The 26313-nt window shown below is 40.0% G+C and overlaps 1 protein-coding gene and 1 pseudogene across 2 annotated transcripts; both read right to left on the minus strand.

Annotated features, from left to right (window-relative positions):
• Positions 1–1813: 1813 nt before the first annotated feature.
• MCUR1 (mitochondrial calcium uniporter regulator 1) lies at positions 1814–26045 on the minus strand. Of its 2 annotated transcripts, XM_012753478.3 has the most exons (9): positions 25501–26043; positions 18384–18503; positions 14895–14998; positions 14250–14351; positions 13258–13299; positions 12297–12368; positions 8613–8666; positions 6745–6859; positions 1814–5863 (listed from the first exon to the last, which is right to left on the minus strand). In XM_012753478.3, the coding sequence occupies exons 1-9, from the start codon at positions 25919–25921 to the stop codon at positions 5808–5810; spliced, it is 1086 nt and encodes a 361-aa protein (XP_012608932.3). In that variant the 5' UTR covers positions 25922–26043; the 3' UTR covers positions 1814–5807. The 2 variants fall into 2 exon arrangements, with proteins under 2 accessions (XP_012608932.3, XP_075866599.1); XM_076010484.1 differs by lacking the exon at positions 6745–6859 and having other exon boundaries at positions 25501–26045.
• LOC142876820 (uncharacterized) lies at positions 19052–19166 on the minus strand (annotated as a pseudogene).
• Positions 26046–26313: the final 268 nt, after the last annotated feature.

The raw sequence follows: 26313 nt of genomic DNA on the forward strand, positions 1-26313 counted from the left end.
GATGCAATTAAGCAGCTGTGCCTCTTCTCCTGGGAGGACGGGTGCTGTGGAGCCCGAGGCGGCTGGTTGGGAAGTATTGTAAAAACCTCCATGGAAAGACATCAATTGCAGAAACGACGCACTAAGCTGACACTGTGAGCGCAGTCCCCTGGCTTTCATGGCAAACTGACCTGAAGCTTCAGAATCATGAACAACCGATTAGGGTTTACCAAAACCTAGAGTATGTGTAAAAAGTAAATAAATAAAAAGAATTAGTTTAAACTGAGAGGCCAAGTTAGGACTTTATAAAATGTCTACATATTTTAACTATTCTTTCTCAAAGTGTCAGCCTAAATATAGTTATCTACATATTTTTTTTTTGTGAGACAGAGTCTTGCTCTGTCACCCAGGCTACAGTACAGTGGCATCATTATAGCTCACAGCAACCTCACACTCCTGGGCTCAAGGGATCCTCCTGCCTCAGACTCCTGAGTAGCTGGGACTACAGGCATGCGCCACCATGCCCAGTTAATTTTTCTATTTTTTGTAGAGACAGGGGGTCTCGCTCTTGATCAGGCTGCTCTCAAACTCCTGAGTTCAAGGAATTCTCCTGCCTCGGCCTCCCAGAGTGCTAGGATTACAGGCGAGAGCCACCGCGTCTGGCCTGTATATTTGTGATCTGTAAAAGATATCTGTATATACATCTACTGATCTCTACTTAAGCTGAGGACGCCAATGCTTAGACCTTGGCGGTTGACTGTGGCCACCGCAGTCCCTCTCCAGTGTCCCACAGCCCACTATCCTCTGGCTCTTTGGCAGGAACCTCCTATGGAAACTGCAGGATTAAGGCGGAGCTGTGACCAAGCAACGGGACTGATGAAACTCTGCCGTGCGATGCCAGAGAGAAAGCTGTTTCTAGGAAAATGCCTTTCTTTAAAACAGTTTTCTTATTTTTAAAGAAACCAAAGACCCAAGGCAAAGAAAAGGTTTGTAGTCCATGCATACACCACTGATGTGAAATGGGGACCCAGGGTAGACGTGGATGGATGACTAAAGTCTGACACGCTTCCATTGTTGAAACTGAAGGTTGTCTGCAAATCATTTTAGGGCCTTTGCCTACCTCATCTGCTGTTCGCCTTTAGAAACTTTGCTGCTCGACCTCAAGTCTAGTTTATTTGATCCTCTCACTTTGGTACAAGATTTCTGGTTGGAGAAAATGAAATGTACCTGAAATTCATTTCCAGGCTACCTTTCTATTTCACTCCCCCACTTCTCCAAGGTGTTCCTTGGCTTTCCTCTCGAGCAGACTTTTATTACACTGAAGATCAGTCTGCACAGGGTGACTCAAGAAGACCTCAATTTTTCAGGGTGGGAAATTTGCTCAACAGGCCCTCAGGGAAGGTGACGAGTGCAACCCGCTCAGGACCCTTCTAGTGGCTGCTACCCCAGCTGTTCGCTTTAGATATTAAACTTCCTTCCCAAGCTTTGTCAACGTAGAGCTCTCCGACCACTGAGCTGGGGGGCCGTGCTGGGTGTCTGCTGCAGACGGACAGGCTCCCTGTGCTTGTGGCAGTGGGTCTGGGAGGACCATGTCCTCTAGAGGAAAAGCACAGGGAAGAGGTACAGAGAGGTGAATTCAGACGATGGCATCTGAGTCTTGCCCTTTCTGGACTTTGGTTATATAAGCTATAAAAGGAAATTCTTTTTTGCTCAAGCTAGTCTGATTTGGATTTCCATCACTTGCAACCTGAATCATAACTATTAATAAAAACTTGTGTCTGAACCTAATTTCTCCTTAAATATGTAGTTATTTTACACACGCATGCCAAAGGAATTCTTTCGAATGACAAAAATTTATTTTGTAAATCAAATAGTCACAAATTGATTTTCTATGTCTATCCAAATTTTCAAGTATTAGACTTACTTGTAATTCACAAGTGTTATCATTATACAATTGGATGAAATTAACGACTGAAAAAGTTGTTCCAGGCAGAAGTTATTCTAGTTTTTCATGTTCAGTTTGAATTAGAAAAGCATATTAGTCACATAGAATTAAATATTTTTAGATAAACATATTATACCCATTCTATTAGATAATAAAATGTAATTGAATATTTGTTTAGGTAATCAAAGAGTTAAGAAATGATTTGGATTATAATCACAGGAATATAAGTGTAAATCTGTAGAAAGATAAATATTTTCCAAATAACATTCCAATAAATGGCTAAACATTCTTAAACATTTTATATACATAAAGAATAAATTATTTCTGGTTAACATGTTTTTGCTTTAGTGCCAAAAAGGGCACAACAAATGTGATAAAGTTTTCTAGACACCAGTTCTATAGTACTGTTTACATATCTGCTCAGAATGATGCAAAATTCTTAGAACATAGCATCCCAGGGTAGGGAGGAGAAATGCTGGCCAACATTGACATGGTTAGTGGACAGAGAGGCTGGGAAGGAGACTAGAAACAAGAGGGAAGATTATGTCACTACATACGGCTACAAAGGGAAACGCAGCATGGAATCTGAGACAGAGACGACCCAGGCACACAGAGACATGTTTGCAGCCACTCAGGATTTCTGTTTTTCAAGTGTTCAGATACAGATTCCAGCAAGACTTCTGGTTTGAGTCAAGCCTTTCAACTGAGGTGCTTGGCATGCTCAAGGGAAAAAATGAGTACATTCAGAGTTAGTTTTGGAAGACACTAAGCTAGAAAACCAGCTGAGAGAACAAAACCAATACAGACATACTGATAATCTGCATCAAAAAAAAAAAAAAAAAAAACACAAAAAAACAGAAATCAAAACTCGTGTTTCCAGTAAAGAACTGTACACACAAACAGGTTTTGCTTATTAATGGAGCAGGAGAGGAGTGGAATTGGAGTTTAGGCTCTTGCAAGAAAGATAAAGTGCAAGGGAGGAAGAGAATGAAGCAGGGACGCAGAGAAGCCCTCCAAGAATGAAGAGTGATTTGTGCATGGGAAGGAAATACAGATGTTCTGTCCACTGAGGCTCTGCTTCAGGCACTGGACATTCCCTCCCCCGTGCTTAGAGGGGCGTGTGTTCAGGATCCAGCTGTGGCTAATTTCCCCACGTGCTAGATGTAGGTTGCTGCCGTAAGTTTTGTCAGGCATCTTTCCCCTTCCCAGAGCTAATGCTCAATTTCGTAAGGCGATCTGAATCCTTACAAGCCAGGGTAGTGCAGGAAGTCTTAACCCTGTGTCTAGTCATGGCATGCTCACACCATCAAAAGGAGTTCATTGTTCCCAAGGCCAAAAAAAGCTGTTCTGTACTGCAACGAACTCTACAGCAAAATCAAAGGCCTGGACTAGGGACAGAATGTTGCACCCATTATCATCAGGAGGGATGACATGTGGGAATACTTTTAGCAGAAGAATGTCGCCCCACTGTATGTTACTTAAAAAATACTTCATCAGAATATAAGGGCACTTTACTGTTTTTAACCTATACGAGGTTAGCATTTACTTTGAAACATAATTGCATGCAGATATTTTTCCTCTTGGGGAGTCTTTATTTTGGAGGTGTGGCCTGATAAGGGTATCTGGGCTCCCTTCCCTTTCTCTAAGCTCTGACTAGCCAACGTTACACTGACAGCTCCAAGCGTGGCCTTAATGAGATGTCATTCACTTAGACTTTCCATGTCTAAGTTTTTTTTGGGGGGGCGGGGGTCTGAGACAGTCTCACCCTGTTGCCTAGGCTAGAGAGCCGTGGCATCAGCCTAGCTCACAGCAACCTCAAACTCCTGGGCTCAAGCGATCCTCCTGCTTCAGCCTTCCAAGTAGCTGGGACTACCGACATGCGCCACCATGCCCAGCTAATCTTTTCTATATATTTTTAGTTGTCTGGCTAACTTTTATTTTTTAGTAGAGACAGGGTCTCACTCTTGCTCAGGCTGGTCTGGAACTCCTGAGCTCAAACGATCCTCGTGCCTCAGCCTCCCAGAGTGCTAGGATTACAGGCATGAGCCACCGCACCTGGCCTCCATACCTAAGTTAACTGCTAGATGTGCATTCTGGGGGCTATTCTCTGAAAGGGGAGAATATATCAATAAAATATTTCATTAAGCAGTTAAAACAATTTTTGATCTACTTGAAAAAGACTGATATTTCACTTTGAAACTATCACTAATGCAAAAGTTTTCTAAAAAGGCAATAACTTACACTTTCCAAAATTTAGAAATGACTTTCAAAGGACAAAAGGTAATTTTATTTTTACCAATGTGGCTGGAAGAGTGACAATGGGTAATTTATTCTCCCAATCTGATCAAGAGATCTTCATGTGGTATTGGCCACTGTCTTAGACTGTGTGCATGTTTATGAGAAGACAGAAAAGTTTCTATCAATGTTGCTATTTCTAAAATGCTTATTTTTGCCTGCCCACATGTGTTATTTATCTATTTATTTACAGAGATTCATTCTGTTACCCAGGCTGGAGTGCTGTGGCCTAATCATAGCTCACTGCAACCTCGAACTCCTGGGCTCAAGTCATCCTCCTGTCTCAGCCTCCTGAGTAGCTGGTACTACAGGCATGAGCCACCACACCCAGCTATTTTTAATTTTTAAAGATGGGGTCTTGCTATGTTGCCCAGGCTGATCTTGAACTCCTGGCTTCAAGCAATCCTCCCAAAACCTCCTAAAGTGCTGGGATTACGGGCATGAACTACCATGCCTAGCATGCCAGTTACTTAAATAAGATGAGAATGTGCTTCTCCAAAATAACCCATTGTATCTAAGATTTGTTTTAAATATAGGTGTAATGTAGGTATGAGAATGTCTTCAACAACAAAATAAATCATTCTGGATTAGGATGTTGCCTGGCATGACAGTTCTCTAATTCTGAAAGCCTATAATTTGAGCTGATCATACACAAAGGCATATTCATTAATGGCATTAGTTTCATTTATAAAAAGTATACACACGATCTAAAAATCTATCTAGATATCCTACAGAAGGAAAGCTGAGTGCCCTCCTTGTATAAAAAGCAGGTGAGGGCTAGAAGGCAGCAGACTCTGTCCCACACTAAAGTAGGGTTCCATGCTGAGAATCAGCAAGTTTTCTAGGTAGGTACTGCCACAAGTGGAGTATTATTATAGTCCCCAAATCATGAGGGACAGGAAGATAGAAAAGAGGGAGCAATGAGGGTAAATCTAGCATTCTATGGGTAAAAGACAGACCCCAATATAATTGCGTTGCTTCAGTGGGCAGGAAAATTTTCTAGCTGGAAGGCACATTAAAAATAACCATAAGAGTAACTTAGGAAGACAATGGAAATCAAAGAAAAAAAAGACTTCCTTTAGGTGTGGAAGTACATCTGTCTTACTGACAAAACCAACTACAGTGGAAACGATACAGGCACTAACTGAAGTTAAGAACTGGGTCACACTGGGTAAAGAGAATCTGGTGCTCTTGGTTTAGTTTCAGTGATTCTTCAGCACTTATTAAAACCATTGTGCCCTTTACATGGAAACCCCAAATCCTCTACGTGTCAAAAGATTTGAAAGGGTAGAGAACGGTACAAATGTTTGCTGCTGGTATGCACCACAGGTTAGACCAGGTTCACTGTCCAGTTGAGGGGAGGCTTCAATGCACTGTCCACCAGCACTCAGTTATAAGGTCAGAAGGAGAAACGATGAAAGGAAAGACCATGGAATTCCTGACTTCTTTAGGAAGTGCATGTCCATAATTTGCATAAAAATAATATGCATTGTCAAAATCAGGGTTAAAATTTGAAAGAAGAGAAAAGGGACAATAATCTGGTATTCTTAAGGCAAAACAATAGAAATCTCTTTAAATAGATGCTTTATTATATCCACAGGCGATAAAATCCCAGAGCTACTGTTAGGCACGTAAATATAGAACCTGCAAGAAAGAAACAATTGAGAGTATTATTAGTTCTCTTAACAGTTACTTGAGGGAACATCTCTTTATTAAGAACACACACAGACACTCATGCACCTATCCACCCAGAAAATAAAGAAAACCTAAAAACTGAGATTGCTCACTGATATACCACATTCCACGAAACGCCAGCCTACGAAAGAAACAAACCCCCACACCTTGAAATCATCACCTTCAAAGGACAAATGTACCCAATACTCAAGAAAACTTTTCAATAAAAGTTTAGAATCACAAAAATTCTATGGTCACAAAGTATATGTACCATCCAGGGACATATATTTTAAAGTAAAGAGCAAAATTTCACTGTTTAAGTACTGCTGTAACTTTACAGTATTTGATTAATCCAAAATATTCAATCTAACTTGAAATAATGGCTAATTTGGCAGGGAGAGGGTACATGAATCTTCATTCCCTCTTTTGGCTCAAAAAAAGGGAATGAAGTTATTTTGCAAAAGCAAAAATAACTCTTTACAAGGAGTGTCGCCAATTCAAGGATGAAGATCAGAACTCTAACATCTTCCATTTTATCCATAAAATATTCTAGCTTGAATTTCACTCGAGTCCCAAATAACTATACTTCAATTACAGTATCTTATAAAATTTTACATCCTATCAATTATAAAGTTACATTCTTATTTTATTTACTACTAAAAAAGAAAAAAGCCAATTAAAGTATGATACACCATCTACAGGGAACTATAAGATGTATTCCAATTTCAGAGACGTTAAAAGATGAAAAAAAGCGTTAGAATCAATGAAATGCAGTATCTGTCTTTGAATTATTTTATAAATTTGATTTTCTTTTCCGATTGTTTTAAATACTTACATATAAAGCAGCTTACCTGCTAAGTATTTAATATTATCGAGCTTGTGCGACTCGAGCATGGTTTTGAGGCCGGCAACCTCAGTTTCTATCTTCCTGTCTGTTTGGGTGAGGGCCCGATCCTGCTGGGCATGCTTTTAAAACAGAGTCACAGCATTAGACTAGCGTGGGTGCCATGCCCTCTGCTCTCCCCTCAAGAACCTCCCGGCAGGATGCAGCCACAGGAAAACTAAGTAGGTCTACCTTAGTTACCCTCCTAAGTGGGTAAGACTAAGGAGGCCTGGGCCTCAGTCTTAGTTCTACTATCCTCATGCTATCCGAAACCTCTCTAGGCCTCAGTTTCCTTCTTTATGAAAAAAGGAAAAAAAAAAAAAATACCAGTGGCCTCGCCTTAACACAGGCTATTTAGAGAATCTAATGTGATGATTTATGTGAAAAAGCTTTTCTAAGCTATATGGTGCTCTATAAACGATAGAGCATTATAAAGCCAGTCTGTTCTCAATGCCAACGACTATGTCTCATCATTCTAAACCCGTCTTAGTGAAAGGTATACGGTAAACTCAAAAATGCTCTCAAGAAATGAATGGAGCCTTAGGTAATCTAAAAGCAGCAGTGCTTGTCATAATAACTATTTCTTGTCACATTTTAAAAAAGCTTTCTTCTCTCACAGTTCAAACAGCAAGTATTTCATTAATATGAGGCTTGGCTACCAAGGACTAATTTGTGTCCTTCTCCAAATACAATACAGTAGTAAAAGGAGATACATAATTAATCTCTAAAAGGCAATAAGTTTGGATCATAAAGGGGTTATATAATTGTATTAATGCATAAAAGCACTGGGAATGCTTTCACTAAAACTCCTAAGCAACTAAGTAGTTCCCTATGGCTTCCAATTCAGGCAAAGAATGAGGAAATGAAAGCCTGGATGAGTAGAAAAGTATTCCAGAGGAATATCTCAGTATTCCAAAATTCTCTCATGGAAGCCTCTTGTGAGTTTCAGAAGTCCCAGCTAATACAGTATGGAAAAGAAGTAATGCATGCCATAAATTAAAACTATAATAAGACATTTCCATTTCTTACTATTCTTCAATTACTGAGATTTAAAATTTTTAAATAAAATGTTCACTGAGAAAAATAAACTTTCATTAAGAAATTTTAAATCTTTTATTGCCGTTCACTAACGTAACAAATTATCTTTCATTATTTTTCATTAAGATAAGCAAGTATATTGCTAAGGGCAAAATCCTATGACACTCCACTTCTTGGAGCAGGGACCACAGCAGATACTTGCACACCCATGTTCATAGCAGCATTAGTCACAAAAGCCAAAAGATGGAAGCAACCCAAGCGCCCACTGACAGATGACTAAATAAAATCTGGTATATACACACAATAGAGTATTCGGCCTTAAAAAGAAAGGAAATCTTGTCATTTGCAATAACATGGATGAACCTTGAAGACGTTATGCTAAGTGAAAGAAGCCAGCCACAAAAAGACAAACGCTGTATGACTCTACTGATATGCAGTATCTACAATAGTAGAAATCATATATATAGAAAGTAGAATAGTGGTTTGCCAGGGGCCAGGGGTACAGGAAACCGGGAGTTAGTGTTTAAGAAATGCAGAGTTTCAATTTTGCAAAACTGAAAGAGTTCTGTGATGGATAGTAGTGATGGTTGCCAAAAAATGCAAATGCACTGAACTATATGCTTAAAAACAGTTAAGACGGTAATTTTTATGCTGTGTACACTTTAGCACAATTAAGAAAAATCCCATGACACTAACCCTGCATATACCTTCCTTTAATGCATCATTACAAATAACTATACATGGGATGAAGCAAAAATGAATAAAATAACAAAGAAAAGCCAAAGTCGCATTTCTTACCAATGCCATTATTTCTGTTCTTAATTCCAGCAGCTTCCTTTCATTCATTGAATACTGAAACAAACATGTAACATGGGTCAGATCCTGATCTATGCTCTCTCTTCTCCTTCTCTGGAGCCTTAAATATTCTGGTCTTAGTAAATCCTAGAATACGTAACACCAGAAAATCACCTATGGGATGGAATAGCCTACCTACCTCTTTCTTTATGTCTGTTATTTGACGTTTCTTATTTATACTCACCTACTCCTCCAATATCTGGTTTGCTTTCTGTCATCTGTTACCTCTCTGCTGTTTATCTCTTCGCTGTGTTGGATGTACCTAGGTTACTCCCATTATTATAATACGATAACATTCTCTGGGGTCAATTTAGAAGAATACTGAGTCAGATGCTTTTTTAGCTTTCAAAGAGTTAAAAATGGTGGTGATCCAACTCAATATAGGAGCTCTCCTATCATAACTACAAGCAAAACAGGTCACTACTTGAGGCTTAGACAAAAGAAAAGAAAGATATAAAGTTGGGGAAAAATAGCTGCAAGGCATATTATTCTGTGACAAAGACATTGTGTTATGATTATAAAACACAACTAAATACATAAATACAAAAAATACACTAAGTCATCATGTTGGTTTTAATAATAATTAAAAAAAAAAACTACTTGGGCATAGTCATAATCCAGTGTTACTAAAGGAAATGATTCTAGCCAGAATTAAAATATTTTGCCTTGGCTATTAATGGCTGTGAAAAGATTTAGTGCAGTTTTGTTGGCACTAAGATGAAAATCAGATACATCTCTTTAGTAGTGTGCATTAGGATATATATGCATGTATGTATTTTTAGAGACAGGCTCTCACTCTGTAGCCCAGGCTGGAGTGCAGTGGCATGATCACAGCTCACTGCAACCTCCAACTCCTAGGCTCCAGCAATCTTCCTCAGCCTCCCCAGTAGCTAGGACTACAGGTGTATACACCACGATGCCCGACTAATTTTTTATTTTTTGTGGAGACAGGGTCTTGTTATGTTGCCCAGGCTTGTCTCATACTCCTGGCCTCAAGTGATGCTCCTGACTTGGTCTCCCCAAAGTGCTGGGACTACAGATGTGAGCCTCTGTGCCCAGCTGGGCATTAGGATTTAATTGAGCAAATGCCAATCTGCAATTTATTTATTTAGCCAAATTTGGCAGTATGGGGGTTGTATACCAAATTTAGTGACACTAATGTTAATAAGTTCTGATAACCCACTCCCATCAGACCAACCTGCAATTTAAATGAAGAATTTTACAACCTAAGTTAACACTGCAATAGGAGAAAAAGTTAATGAAAGTATCTAGATACTTTCTAGCTATAAAATGTTCTCCTGGTACTAACGTGGGGATAAAGTATAAAAACAAAATTTCTTAGAAATAAATAAAGAAAAACAAAAACAAAAAAACCACCAGAAGCCCAAACTAAGGTCTAGTCACAAAACTAAAGAACAATGCTCTTTAAAAAAGTCAGGGTTTCAGACCAGGGGAGCACTACGCAACAGATGACCACTAGAGGGCGGCACGGAACTGGATTTTCCACACCTTTAAACTCTTGTCTTTATTACCTTGACATTGACTCAGCCCCAAGAGAAATAAGCCTGAATCTTGACATTGCTGTGATTTTTAAAATAACATCTATGCGGCTCCATCTCCCTACAATACAAAACAGTTTACATGCCATACTCTTTTTTTTTTTTTTAGACAGAGTCTCCCTCTGTTGCCCAGGCTAGAGTGCCATGGCATCAGCCTAGCTCACAGCAACCTCAAACTCCTGGGCTCAAGTGATCCTCCTGCCTCAGCCTCCCAGTAGCTGGGACTACAGGCTTGCACCACCATGCCCGGCTAATTTTTTTCTATTTTTAGTAGACATGGGGTCTCACTCTTGCTGAGGCTGATCTCAAACTCCTGACCTCAAGCGATCCTTCCACCTCAGCCTCACAGAGTGCTAGGATTACAGGCATGAGCCATCATGCCTGGCAGCCATACTTCTTTTGAAATTGGCTGTAAATATCACCAGAGATAATTTAATTTTTAATTTTATTATAACTTTACCAAGAGAATGAAAGTGTCAAATAACTTATCTTCATCAATGCATGTTATTAATACATATACACTAGCGGTGTAATATACTATCACTCTGTGCTTCAGAGTAATCCACATTTAGGCTTACCAAGAACAGCTCCTCAGCCATGTTAGTAAATCACATAAATTCAGTGGTTAGCAAATCACATAAACTCACTATGTTCATGTCCTATATTTTCCAATCTCCTAAATGTATTTCTTCCCAGCTTGGTTAGCTATAGGCAGTCATCTTCCTAAATCAGGTGAATTCAGAGTTTTTCCTAAGTACACAACTTATAAGGCAAAAGGTAACCAACCATAAGTAATATGCTTGTGGTCATTAAATATTTTAGTACTACTAGGTGATTTAATCTTTTTCAACACTTGTTGAAAAGTGTTATAAGACTAGAAAGAGGGGTGACATGGCCATAATTATTATTTGTGTATAACAAAGCTCAACTTAACTCTTGAAATCCAGTGGCAGTTCCAAAACACAATTAAGTTACTTGTTTGAGTTTATTACCCTTATTTATCATTATAGCATATTTTAACTGAAAAAAAATTGTGAAAAATGAGAAAACAATAAACAGTTGCAAGTACTTATTTTCTTTGTGTATTCAGTTTTGCGTTAGTCAAAATGCTCTATCTGCCCTATTTCTCATTAAGAATAAAAAAGGTATCTAGCTAATGTCACCAAATCTGAATAAGGTCTGAGCAAGAAGACAGAGAAACATCCACACAAGGTTAAAAATCATTAGAGGCAACCCAACACATATTTTTATTAAAACATTCAACTTCTCATTGCATTTAAAAGACACACACACACACACACGTATAATTTTTATTTATTTATTTATTTATTTTTTTGAGACAGAGTCTCGCTCTGTTGCTCAGGCTAGATAGAGTGCCATGGCATAATCAAAGCTCACAGCAACCTCAAACTCCTGGGCTCAAGCAATCCTGATTTAGCCTCTGAGTAGCTGGGACTACAGGTGTGTGCCACCACACTCAGCTAATTTATTTTATTTTTAGTTGTTCAGCTAATTTCTTTCTATTTTTAGTAGAGACAGAGTCTCACTCTTGCTGAGGCTGGTCTGCAACTCCTGACCTCAAGTAATCCTCCCGCCTCAGCCTCCCAGAGTGTTACAGTTATAGGTGTGAGCAATTACACCCGACTTAAATATGTTTCAATCTTGAATTTCATATTAATATTAATAATTTCATATTATTCAAGTCTGAGATAATCAACTTAACTTTTGAAAGATTAGGGCCTGTGGAGATTTAAGTCAGTATTAAATAGATCAAGATTGAGTATAATTTCTTTTCTTAATGTCTATGCATTAAATAATATCTAATCCTATAATCCAGTTTCAGAAACAAACAAAAAATTCAAATTCAATTTGACCAAGATTTTAATGTTACTTTTGAAAGTATCAAATTTATGCCCTAACCCAAAAATATAATCAAAGAAAAAACTAACACTCATAAACAGGTAAATATTTAACAATAGCTGTGACTTGTATATAAACTTCAACTTAATGGAGCATTCCATCCTGAAAAGAAATTAATACATCATCTATTTTTAAAAAAGGAACATACCAATTCTTTTACTCTGCTCTTTTCTAGATTGAAGTCTAACTTGGTATCTGTTCGGACTTTGATCACTTCATCCTAGTAGGAAGGCAAACAACAGAGAGAGAGAGAGAGAAACCCAAAGTAAGAAATGCAGCCTTGAAGCCAGGGGTCCCCGCCTCTGCTCTAAGGAGCTAGCCAGGGAGGGGCTTGGCCAAAGGCATCCAGGAAAGGCCTAACCACAGGAGACCTCTCTGGTCAAGCCACGCCTGCAGTCAGCCTTGTCTTAGGACTTCCCACTTACATATACAAATAATCCCTTTTTACACTTAAACCAGTCTAGAGTAGGTTATTGTTGCTTTTAACCTCAAGAGTCCCATATAATCTCTTTGTGGAAGTTATGAATAAAGCTGTTCCAGACAACTGTGGAAAACAAAGATGAACTCAAACCAAAATATCAAATTCTAGTTTCAATAAAGTCTTTTTTTCTCTGATACTCATCAAAAATCTTTTCTTCATTAAAATCAATGTACTTTCTACTAAAAAAACAGCTGGCATAGTAAGCATTTAAAAATCACATTACTTCCCTAAAGATGGTCTTTTTCTTTCTTTTTTTTTTAACTTTTTAAACAGAGACAGGGTCTTGCTCTTGCTCAGGCTGATCCTGAACTCCTGACCTCAAGCAATCCTCCCGCCTCAGCCTCCTAAGAGAATCTAAGGGTTCCTTCCATGTGACTACTTCAGAAAAATTTTGATTTAAAAATTACTTAATCACACCTAAAACATAATTTTCTTAATGAATTTAGTTACAGACATTAGTCATTCATTCATTGGCTTCTTGGCTAAATCTTCCAATGTGTACTTTTGAGGCATACACAAACATTTCACATATAATTAAGTTTTTAAAAACAATATATTTCTGATATTATATTTATTAATAAGTTTATATAATTACAAACAAGTCAGCAAACAGGAAAGAGAACCTTACCATTACTTGTTGTTTTAATTGATGTAGTTCGAGTTTTATTTTCTAAAAACACATTAAAAAAACAAGAATATGTTTAGAAAGTTAAAAGAACAATACAGAACTTGGTAATCAACTAATATTACAACATCTATTTATGCACAAGTTCAAGTTCTTTCCTCATTCAATACAACCTGACTACATTCAGAACACAGTATTAATTGAACAGCGGTAGTATAATACATGTCTGTATCTTGAAATCAGTTTTAATTCATCTTGAAGATTACATAAAATTAGTAACACAATTGTTTTTAACATACACATCTGCAGGGTCACTGAGGAATGACCCTGCTTTTTTGACTGCTTCCTTTGATTTTTTTTTAACTAATTTTGCTCTCAAAATAACTGATTTCAAACACAACTTGGAAAGTTTCAAATATTACCTTTTTGCTAGAAGGTTTCTGATGAGGCTAAGATCAACAGGCAATAAATGGCCTTCCCTTATGGGACTTAGAACCAAAAAAAAAAAAAGGAAGATGCATATGTAGACTGTACTTATTTAAATTCTGATCCCATATGCCTCAATTAAATGAAATGGGTTTTTTGCAGCAGAACTTGTTCATAGAAACTAAAAATTGGAAATATTCCTAATGTATAACACAGTAGAATGATATTGTATACTCATATAATACTATAAACAATGTAAAAAAAATCATCTATTGCTACAAGACACACTGCATGAATCCATCAAATAAAGTTCTAGAACAGGCAAAACCAGTCAACAGGCTATCAGCTAGGACAGGACTTCCTCTGTGGGAGGCGACAGAGGACAGGGTTATGAGCAGGTCTTCTGGGGCATTGGCAGCATTCTATTTCCTGATCTGACCAGATGGGTACACTTAGTGAAAAAAATGCCAAGATGTACACTGACATGAGCTCTTTTGTGTGTGTGTGTATTGTATCTCAAAGGCTAATTAGAACAAATTTTATAAGTTTGAGTAGCTCTGTAGTTTTACCTCATTTTCTGCTCTGAGGGCTGAAAATTCACTCTTCTCCAAAATAATCATATCCTTTTTCACATTAGCAATCTGAGACATTATTTGCTGAAGAGTGATCTCCTAGGAAAGAAAAAACAAAACATATAATCTAGTCTATCCCGGGAAGCCTTCCTCCTATCATCTCTACCTTGCATCATCTTACGGATAAACTAGAGGGATACAGACAAGGGGAAAGGTTCAGTAAGATCATCCTCTCTTCCTAAATGAGAAAAGGAAAAGAATAAAAACACACCTCTGGTGTCGTGATCAAGTGAACCATAGTTATTAATAAAAGGGTGGCAGTCTGAGGACTCAAAAACATGATGCTCTAATATTAATACTATAATTCTGGCCACATCTCCATTTTTTAAAAGATGTTTGACTGGAATGGTCCATTTTCAAGCATAGTGAGCTTTTAAGCATAATGATTCTACAATAGTTGACTAAATAGCTTTGAATAAAAATTTTTTATGCCACAGTAATTTTTTGCCTCTCAACTGTGGTTAAAATTACTATTAACTTTTCAAACAAATATTATCCAAAAAATTACATTAATACATTACTACAAGCAATCTCCCACCACCTTTAGACTTCTAATTTGCTAAACCAACAGACAAAGCTAACCTGCTGCATCTTGGTGACCATGTCTTTGTAGACGATATCCATGTTGGCCTCCATGATCTTGACCAATGCAGATACAATGATTTCTGCTTGTTGAGTAGTAAACCCTAAGCAAGCATACAAACAAAATCAAATATACTCGGAAGAACTCCAAAACTCCACAGCAAACCTATACATTCACGTGAGTGTCTGAATGCAGATACAAGGGAAAGCACAGTGTGGTAGGAGGAGGGTGAGGAGACTAGAGCCACAGGCCATGATGTGTCTGTCACTTTGAGCAAGTATGAGACATCTGAACCTGCTTCCCCATATAAAATGAGCTGGTTGGGCCCAGCTATCAAAAAGCATATTTTCAGAGAATGCTTAATGACAAAGGGAATGTCTGCAATTCAACGTTAAGTGAAAAAAAAAAAAAAAAGAATCAAAATTATAGATGAAATTATTGTTTTTGTAATTTAACAAAGATTCACAATAATTTTTATTTTCTTCTTTATACTTCTCTTTGTTGTATACATTTTCTATAGTGGATCATATTTATTTAATTTTAAAATGCATATGTTATTTAAAAATGATTTACTTAAATAGGAGAGCTCAATTATTTTATATCTAGCATAAATCAGTCAAATCACTGACTATATAAATAGTAATCTGTTAGTTAACTAATTTAATGTTAAAAGACAAAATAAGTTCTTTCATCTTTCCTCCACAATTCTCTTCAGTAATTAGTGTGGTGGGGACAAACTGGAAAAAATATGAACTTTGACACTCAATAAATGATGGTGAATTGAAGTCAGAGATTCAACTCAGCAATGTTATTGTTTTTAATAACTTTGGTTAGTAACTTGTATTTCACATATGAAATTCTAATACAATGCCTAAAACTGAGTGCTTCGAAAGTGATTCTATAAATGCTTCCATCTGTAAGAACTTCAGAAGAATCTATCGATTCTTGTAATTAATCGTGTGTTTTTTTAATAAAGTAAAATTAATACAATTTGTTTGGATGAGATGAAGCATGGGACTATAATTAACAAAAACCCAAAGATTTAAAGAAGAAGAAAATAACCTCCAAAGACGTACTCCCATCACTTCATTAAAAATGCTTTAATTTTTCAACATGTGTACCATGCACATCTAGAAAAAAACACCCAAAAAGTCACCCACCAACATTTTAACATTGTTTAGCTCTGGGGTATTGGGGCTCTGAGTTTTTCTGTTTTCTTTTTTTTCTGCCTTCCTCATTTTTTGAAAATACACATCTTTTACAAATTTAAAACCTTACTAAGAAGAGTTCATGGTTAAACATAAATTAGGTTTGGCAAATATGAGAAGAAAAATAGAGACTGAAAGAGAACTTAAAACCACCTGTGAGAGGAGAAATAAGAAAAAGCAGGCATTAAGCCTGAAGCCCTACTGAGTTATGAAACACCAATTAATTTTTTATAGAAATGAGAGAATTGGATAAGCCAGTGTTAGTGAAATTACAGAGATGTAGGAAGTTTTATTGATCAAGAGACAGAGCTCTGGGTAAAGAAATGGTGGACAGTCCTTCCTGGCCTCATGCTAAGCTGGTCATCTCAGATACCCATGGTTCATCCACACCAGGGTGAGTAGCTCCTCCCCAGTTACTGTGATGTGGTCCTCATATCCCGGGTCTTGAAGGATGCAATCATCCATGGGTCAAGTTTTTTTGTTTTTTTTGAGAAAGAGTCGGACTCTGTTGCCTGGGCTACAGTGCCGGGGCGTCAGCCTAGCTCACAGCAACCTCAAACTCCTGGGCTCAAGTGATCCTTCTGCCTCAGCCTCCTAAGTACCCGGGACTACAGGCATGTACCACTATGCCTGACTAATTTTTTCTATATATCTTTAGTAGGCCGATTAATTTCTTTCTATTTTTAGTAGAGACGGCGTCTGGCTCTTGCTCAGGCTGGTCTCGAACCCCTGAGCTCAAATGATCTGCCCGCCTTGGCCTCCCAGAGTGCTAGGATTACAGGCGTCGTGAGCCACCACGCCCGGCCATGGGTCAAGTTTTGAAATCAAGAAAAATTGGCAGACTTCTGCTTATCAAGATAACGTTACGTGCCTCCCACCTCACTTCTACTTTTCTCTTTTAAACTCTGAACTGAAAGAAGTTTTTGTGAAAAAAGCCTAGTTTTTCAGGTTTGACAAGAAAATTATTACACAGCATTTGACAGTTTTTCCAAAGTGCACTCATGCACATTTCATTTAACATTCAAAAGGATCTTTGGAATTCTTATTATACCCATGCTACAGATGAGCAAATAGAAACTGAGAAAGGGAAAGGGTTTTTCCTAAGCTACACGACTAGAAGTTGGCCGAGTTAGGCTTGAACCCAGAGCTCTAACCCCCTACAAAAGCACTGAATAATTCTTTCCATCACTTTGTCTTAGGCATACAAGGCACACCTACAGAGGACAGCTTTTCTGATATGAATATGTACAACTGGACAAACACACAATGAAATAAAAACATAGGTACATTTATTTCAAAAGCATAATCTACACTAATTTGAAATTCTGATATTGAGAATCTGTCACAGAATAGAGAATTATAATTGGTGTATTTGTCTAAATATGATTATGTATGAGAATGTTCCCTACATTCTAAGTGCACTCTGAATGAATGCCACATTTACCAGAGCAATCTTTTACATTAATTAACTCAACACGATAAGGGAGAATGTTAGCCTGATTATTAAAAAGAAAAAGAACACAGTAAATTGAAATTATCAAGAATTGCCACTGAGCAACATTTCAATTTCACAAGATTTTAAAAAGCACACAAGATGCACAGCAATAAAACTATCACTTCTATGCTTCAGACACAGCTGTCATAGGAATTATTCCTTAGCTTTGGTGATTTATGTCTAAAATTTTTTTTTTTTTTTTTTTTTTTTGAGACAGAGTCTCACTCTGTTGCCCAGGCTAGAGTGCCGTGGCGTCAGCCTAGCTCACAGCAACCTCACACTCCTGGGCTCAAGCAATCCTCCTGCCTCAGCCTCCCAAGTAGCTGGGACTACAGGCATGCGCCACCATGCCCGGCTAATTTTTTCTATATATTTTTAGTTGTCCAGCTAATTTCTTTCTGTTTTTAGTAGAGACGGGATCTCGCTCTTGCTCAGGCTGGTCCTGAACTCCAGATCTCGAGTGATCCACCCGCCTTGGCCTCCCAGAGTGCTAGGATTATAGGCATAAGCCACTGTGTCCAGCCTTGTGTCTAATTTTTTATCTATAACACTATACTACCATGGTGATGTTATAAAAATATACTTCACTTGGACAGAGTGTAAGATAAGTCTCCATTGCAATCATAAGCAAAAATATCCTTAAATAATGAGGGCTTAAAAAATGGAGACTGACTAAAAGATTGCCTTAAAAGTCAAAGAAACATGAGAAATCAAATGAAACCATAAGAGAAGTCATAGTTTATAGTGTTTTCTAAGGTACTGAGTGACCAATGAGAGAGGATTACCATTTTCTTCAAGTAAGCACACTAAGGCATGGGTGTCAAAGTAGAGCTTCCTACTCCCAGAAGAGGTGAAGTCTCTCCTTTTGCGCTCCAGCTGCAGGTACCCAGCAGACAAGCTTAGCTCTGGGATGGAAAGAAGAGTTCAAAACAGACAATGCTAAACCAAAGCAACTTGGCACCATGAGGAAATAAGGCAAACCCCAAAAGCCTATGTGGCATTTTGTAACAGCTTCATTCAGACAGAATTCACATATTGTACAATTCGTTTGTTTTTGGTATGTTTAGAGTTGTACAACCATTCCACAATCAAACTTAGGACATTTTCCATCACCCCCCAAAACAAACTGTACCCATCAGCTGTCATCTTCCAATTCCCCCAGCCGTACCCCAATCCCCTCACCCACACCCAAGGCAATCACTAATCTATTTTCTGTCTCTACTGTTTGCCTACTCTGAAGATTTCATATATATGGAATTATACAGTATGTGATTTTTTGTGATTGGTTTCTGTCACTTAGCATAATGTTTTTAAGGGTCATCCATGTTGTAGCTGCGTCAGAACTTTATTTCTTTATATTTCTGAATAATACTCCATTGTATAGCTATACCAAATTTTGTTTAACTATTTATCATTGAAGTACGGTTGGGTTGTTTCTATTGCTTAGCTATCATGAATAATTGAGTAGACACAATTTTTTTTTTTATTTTTTAATTGTTGTGCAGGCCTGAGAGCCTCTTCTATTGTTATCAAGGGGCATGCTAACCTTCTCTCCTTTCATACAACACTAATGTTTTCAATTCTCTTGAATATATACGTAGGAATGAGATTGCTGGATCACGTGGTAATCCTATGTTTAATTGTTTCAGGAACCGCCAGACTGTTTTCCAAAGCAGCTACACCATTTCACATTCCCATTAGCAGTGTATTAGGGTTCCAATTTCTCCATATCCATGTCAACACTTGTGATTATCTGGGCTTTTAAAAAATTGTAATCATCTGAGTGTGTGTGAAGTGGTATCTCATCGTGGTTTTGATTAGCATTTCCTTGCTGCCTAATGATTTTGAGCATCCTTTCATGGGCTTATTGGCAATTTGTGTACCTTCTTTGGAGAAATCTCTATTCAAGTCTGCTATGGTTTGGATGTGTCCCCCAAAATCCATGTGTTAGAAAATCCCCAATGCAACAGTGTTGAGAGGTGGGACCTTTAAGAGGTGATTAGGTCATGAGGGCTGTGCCCTGGGGAAAGGATTCATGCTGTTCTCTTGCTAGTGCATTAGTTATCAGGGGAGTGAGATTTCTGATAAAAGAATGAGTTCACTGCCCCCCCCCCTTTCCTTTCTCCTTCTGCCATGGGATAATGCAGTAAGAATTCTTTGGCTAGATACAGGTCCCTTGATCTTGGATCTTCCAGCCTCCAGAACTGTAAGAAATAAATTCCTTTATAAATTACAAACCTGTGGTATTCTGATACAGTAGCACAAAGTCCTTTTGCCCATTTTTAACTGGGCTGTCTTTTTTTACTGAGCTGTAAGAGTTCTTTACCTATTCTAGATACAAGTTCCTTATCGGATTAGAATTTGAAATATTTTCTCCTGTTCTCTGGTCTTTTCTCTTTTTGATAGTGTCCTTTGAAACACAAAAGTTTAATTTTGATGAAGTCCAACGGATCTGTTTTTTTGTTGCTCATTCTTTTGATATCATATGTAAGAAACCACTGGCTAATTCAAGTACACGAAGATTTATACCTATGTTTTCTTCTAAGAGTTTTACAGTGTTAGCTCTTACATTTAGGTCTTTGATCCATCTTTAGTTCATTTTTTGTATATGGTATGTGGCAGTGGGTTCAGCTTCATTTACATGTGTATGTCCAAATGTACCATCTTCTCCACTGAATTGTCTTGTCACCTTTGTTGAAAACCAACATACTCTAAGTGTGAGGGTTTATCTCTGGGATTTTTTAAGATTTTCTACATACAGGTCAAATCACCTGAGAATGACAGTTTTGTTTCTTCCTTTCTAATCTGGATGATTTTTATCTCATTTTCTTGCCTAACCACTTTGGCTAGGACTTCCAATACAATGTTGGATAGAATAGCAAGAGCAGACATTCTTTTCTTATTCCTGATGTTAGGGGGAAATGATCCAATCTATCTCCACTAAATATGAAATTAGCTGTGGGTTTTCACAGATGCTCTTTATCAGGTTAAGTTCTCTTCTATTTCTACTTTGAAGTTTGTTTTTTTTTAAATCATGAAGGGGTGTTGAATTTTGACAGATGCTCTGAATTTGTTGAGATGATCATGCGGGTTTTGATCTTTCTTCTATTAATATGGTATATTACATGAATTGATTTTCAGATGTTAAATGAACTTGACATTCCTGGGATAAATTCCACTTTGTCGTGGTACATAATATTTTTTATATGTTGCTGAATTTGGTTTGCTAATATTCTGTTGAGATATTAGCCTACGCAGGGGTCCTCAAACTTTTTAAACAGGGGGCCAGTTCACTGTCCCTCAGACCGTTGGAGGGCTGGACTATAGTTTTAAAAAAACTATGAACAAATTCCTATGTACACTGCACATATCTTATTTTGAAGTAAAAAAACAAACGGGCAAAAACACCTGCATGTGGCCTGTGGGCCATAGTTTGAGGATGCCTGGCCTACAGTATTCTTTTCTTGTGAAGGCTTTGCAAAAGCCTACCTTTAGAGACATGTGTTCTAACAATCTTTACATTAACTTTTCTATGAATTTTTGTGCATTTACCACAGATTCAACCCATTCTGTAAAATTCTTGTTTCAAGGCAGTCATTCGAGTGAGGCAGTACAGTATATATGGTATGCCTACCTTTTGGATTTCATGAACTACTAAAACAGTTTTTTTAAAAACTGGAACAGTATTTGGGTTGCCAATTTTTAGTTTTATCAAGAAAGGACATTTAAACCTAACTATTTACGATTTCATATTACCATCATATTAAAGACATTTTGCTACCAAAGAGGAAAATAAAAAGGTTGGACAATCTAAAGAAACTTCATTCAAATTTAATAAACTTAGCTATGTGAACATCTTGTTACATATTTGCCGTTACTTTTCTGAATTTGCCATGAACTGGCACCAGTCTGAGGTCACGTGTTGGAGAAGAGTGGTAGGAGAGAGAAGAGCCATCGATTAACTCAAAGATCAAAGGTTTTCTCAGCAGGCCTCCTGAATGACCAGAAAGATGTTTCAGCTAATCAGCTACCACTCTCAATCCTTCACCCCAAACACTTTTATTTATTTATTTATTGAGACATGTCTCACTCTGTGGTTGGGGCTAGAGTGCAGTGGTGACATCATAGCTCACTGCATCCTCAAGCTCTTGAGCTCAAGTGATCCTCCTGCCTCAGTCTCCCAGGGAGCTGGGACCACAAGCACTCCATGATGACCGGCTAATTTTTCTGTGTTTTTTTTGTAGAGACCAGGTCTCACTATGTTGCTCAGGTTGTTCTCAAACTCCTGGCCTTAAGTGATCCTCCCACCTCGGCCTCCCAAAGTGCTAGGATTACAGGCTCAAGCCATAGTGCCTGCCCCCTAAACACTTGAAAAGAAAATTGCAAGTAAGCCATAATGTGATATGGACTGGACTCTGATGCTTCAATACAGTCCACAGCACTCATTCCCAACCTGCTTGAAGCTTGGGAAGAAGGTAGTTGTGGTCATTGTAAGCATTAAGACAAATGCAAGAGATGCAATAATCCATATTTTATCAAGCACTGTTTGCAGACTGACAAAATATAAAATGTAATGACTTGTGGGTTTGTGTGTATACGTGTTTGATGGCAAACATGGGCCCTTAGATTCAAAGAACACTGGCCTATAGTATAACGTCCTTGACCAGGCATATAAAGCTCTTGCTATTTTAGCCACGTTATCCTTTGAGCTTTCTTTCTAGCCACCTAAGCTATTCTATTTCTTGCACTTGCATGTCTTAAGCATGGCTCGGTATCCTTCCCAATTGTGAAATTGTAAACCTTCTTTTTTATCCCTCAATTAGTTGATAATTTCCTAAGTATACATTATATTCCAGGCATGGCATTTCATTATACTTTATGGTTCTCTCAGTTACTTCCACCCATGTAAGGGAACAATCTTTACTGCTCCCTTACCTGTGTTCTCAGCTCAGTCTTAGCACTTATTACATTATTTCCTCATCTGTATCACCTATTTTTCCAAACTGCCCAACAGAAGCCAGCCTTATTCATTTTTATGTTTAGAATCTAGTAGAGGACCTGGCATACAGCAGCAGGCTAGGAATAATTGTTTTAAAAAATTAAATTGTAATGACTTCTAAGATCTAGATTATGAGACTGCCTAGAAGAAAAATTTGATATCAACTCCTCTCTCCTCTTCACCTTAGTTCTTTCCTTTTCACATTAATGAGCTCACTTAAATCTGGTACCTCTTTTTTCACCATTTATTCCCAGTTCTGGAACCAAAACTGGCCTGCATAAGAAGAGACCCAGCATGTCTGCCCAACACAGAACAGACAGCTCAAGAAACAGTGGTGAGTGAATGAATGAGTGAAAGCATTTTTCAAGGAGTCCTCTAAGACCACCTAACCCATCTTAGAACCCTGCTGGACTGTCCCATGGGTCAGGGGGCTTGAAACCATTTGAGCCTGGAATGGCTTGTAAAGAGTGTCAGGGTTATTTTGGTCCCAAATTCCTTGTTTCTAGCAACAAAATAACCATTTATGTGATTTAAAACTGTGGTCCCCAAGTCCTGGGCTGTGGACTGGTACTGGTCTAGGGTCTGTTAGGAACCAGGCTGCACGACAGGAGGTGAGTGGCAGGGAGTGAGAAAAGCTTCATTTGTATTTGCAGCCACTCCCCATAGCTCATCACTGCCTGAGCTCTGCCTCCTGTCAGGTCAGCCATGGCATTAGATTCTCATAGGAACATGAACTCTACTATGATCTGCGCATGCCAGGGATCTAGGTTGCACGCTTCTTATAAGTATCTAATGCGTGATGATCTGAGGTGGAGCTGAGGAGGTGGTGACCCTAGTGCTGGGGAGCGGCTGCAAATGTCATAAATGTAATGTGCTTGGATCATCCCGAAAACATCACCCTCCAAATCTGTGGAAAAACCGTCTCCCATAAAACTGGTCCCTCATGCCAAAAAGCTTGGGGACCACTGATTTAAAACATAAACCACCTCTGTACCCCTACCCACACACACACATATACAAAACAAAACAAATCCATGATTACTTTCATAAGCAAGAGCTAATGCCAATTTGGACACTACAGATGTTTTCAAAATGACTGGAACCAGAAATAGCAAGTTTATTTCAAAGAAATATTGCCTTCTGAAAAGTGGAGAAAAGGGCTGGACACTTTCCACTCCAACCCCTGCTGTGGGAAAGAAATGCTATCTTGCTTCCTGTCAAAGGGCAATACCTGAGGACGCAGCAAATTCCCTGAATTCCCACTGGCAGTCAGGAAACAAGTAAACTGAGCTATGTTAACATGTAATATGTAATTCACCTTTTAGGGGACCTCCAGCATATCAAAAGGATATTAAAAACCCACAATTACAATAGAGGCCCAAAGTTTGCCTTAGACAGATGAGGAAGCCAAATAAAAATTTCATATTCATAACTTCCTTAAGTAGTTGTACTGAATATCTCGGTCACCAAACAAACTGGCCAGACAGCATACACAACGGTGCTCTCCTAAGCTTATAAATATGAACTTTTACCATATCTGTTCTATGTTTATTTATGTTTAGCACATTAACTGCCACTGAGTTGTATTTAACTCAGGATAGTTTTGAGCCCAGGGCCTCATGAAGCAAAATCCTGCAGTTGGTTAGGGAAAATCTTACTTGTTGATGTTCTTATTGTTACAATTAATATTGACAAATTAATTCTAAAAACGTGGATTAAATGAATAGAAGTCAATAAATTTTGTTTTTCATTAAATTAGAAAGGAATATTTTGTTTTCGAAGTTTTTATTCTATTTTCATAATTAAACAACCATGGCCCCAAAGAAGAAAATCTTTTTTCTAGTGCGGCAGTCAATGTGTTAGATACACAAATACTTCTCATTGTGTTACAACTGCCTACAGTATTCAGCACAGTAACATGCCGTGCAGGTTTGCAGCCTAGGAGCAACGGGCTATAGATACACCACACAGCCTAGGTAGACTATACCATCCAGGTTTGTGTAAGTACATTCTATGAGGTTCGCCAAAGAAGAAATCGCCTAATGACACATTTCTCAGTAAGCACCTGTCCTCAGGGAATGCGTGACTTGACTATACTGAGTTAAACGCTACCTTCTCAGTGAAACCTATTCTGATCACTATTTAAATTCACAAGTGGAGGCCCACTCCACTTCTCAACCTTTACCCCCTGTATTTTCTCCTATAGCATTTATTCAAACTATGGATATGTAAAGAGTACATATGCATATATAAATTATATATACATAAATTACACATACACACACACATTTACTGCGTTTCCTCTGCTAGAATTCAGGTCCAGAGGAAATGATCTTGCTGGTCAATATACCCCACACACCTAGCAAAGTGCCAGGCACAGGGTAGGCGCCAGTGCTCCATGAATGAATGAATGAATGCGTTAAGAGTTTGCAATCAAATTGTAATTACACTCCCTGCACTTTCCAGAGCTTCGCGCCTCAAATCTGCAGGCGTCCTGCCCGCCCCTCTGTCACCCCTCCGCCCGCGCTGCCAACAGGCGCGGCAGCTGGCGCCCAGCTGCAGACACTCAACGCGGGCGTGCACCGCCGCGCCGCCCCGCCCCGCCCCGCCACCGTTAGGTTTTGGCGCCGGGACGCTTGCGCCTGGGATCGGCAGGAGCTCGTCTCTGACAGGCTGGCGAAGCCCGGCCACCGCGGCCCCGAAGGCGGGCCCACACCTTCGCCCCCGGCGCCCGGAAGACGCGCTGACCTCGGCTGACTCGCCCAGCTGGACGCAGTTGACCTCGGCGGACTCGCCCCGCGGGTCGCCCGGCCTGCCCTCTGCGCGGCCACGCCCCCGCCAGCCCCGCCAGCCCCGCCGCCGGGTCCGCCGGGGCGACCCCCTTCTCCCCGCGCGGTCCTCACCTCTCCTGCAGAAAGCGAGGGCGGCCGCCGGGCCGTGGCACAGGTGAAGGGCGCCGGCGACGCCCGGGACGAGGCCCGGCTGGCACCTCCACGCGCCGCTGCGCCCGGCCGGCGGGGCGGCGGGCCCGGGGCGGGGGCGCTCCCAGTCCCGCGGCGGCCGGCGCGGGGCGGCCGCAGCCACCCGCGGGGAGGGCACGAGCAGGAGGAGGAGCAGCGGGGAGGCACGTGACGCGCCGCGGCGGACCGCCGGGGCGCGGGGGCGCAGCGCCCCCAGGCCGACCGGGAGCGCGGAGAGAGCGCGGCGCGCCGAGGCCCCGCGGCCGCCCGGGCTTCCGTAGCGGCCGGCGGGCAGGAAGCACAGGAGCCGCCGGCGGCCCGGCGGGCGCTTTGGCCTCTCGCCTGCGACCGAGCCACAGTCCATCCCAGAGCCGGTCACTGGCCCGGGCGCGCGCTCATGGCGCTCGCGCGCGGCGCCGGTCACGCGCGGCCGCGGCCCAGAGTCCGACGGCGGGAGCGAGCGTGGGCGGCGGCGCGGGCCCGCCTTTTCCTGCCGGGCGGGCGGGCGGGGCGCGCCGGGGGCGGGACCGGGCGGGCGGGCGCGCGCGCGGGGCCGGGGAGGGCTCGCTCCCGCCGGGTCCCCGCCAGCCGCGCGCCCCTCCTGGCTGCTAGGAGACGGCGAGGACCGGGAGGAGCCGGCGGGCCCTCCGCAACTGGACCGGGCCTGTTGCTGCCACTGTTTGCACATTGTTACCCTGCTGTCCTTAAAAAGGAATTCGTTACCCCGCGCCCTTCAGAGGCCTGTGGAAAGTCCCC

Source organism: Microcebus murinus, chromosome 15 (genome assembly GCF_040939455.1).
Source record: "Microcebus murinus isolate Inina chromosome 15, M.murinus_Inina_mat1.0, whole genome shotgun sequence".
NCBI lineage: Eukaryota > Metazoa > Chordata > Mammalia > Primates > Cheirogaleidae > Microcebus > Microcebus murinus.

Excerpts from the sequence above, each read along its gene's own strand:
- MCUR1 (XM_012753478.3), bottom strand. The coding sequence starts at position 25,921 with ATGGACTGTGGCTCGGTCGCAGGCGAGAGGCCAAAGCGCCCGCCGGGC. Across the intron at positions 18,504-25,500 it reads CCTCGCTTTCTGCAGGAGAG|AGCTAAGCTTGTCTGCTGGG; the intron begins GTGAGGACCGCG and ends TTTCCATCCCAG. Across the intron at positions 14,352-14,894 it reads TGGTCACCAAGATGCAGCAG|GAGATCACTCTTCAGCAAAT; the intron begins GTTAGCTTTGTC and ends TTTCTTTCCTAG.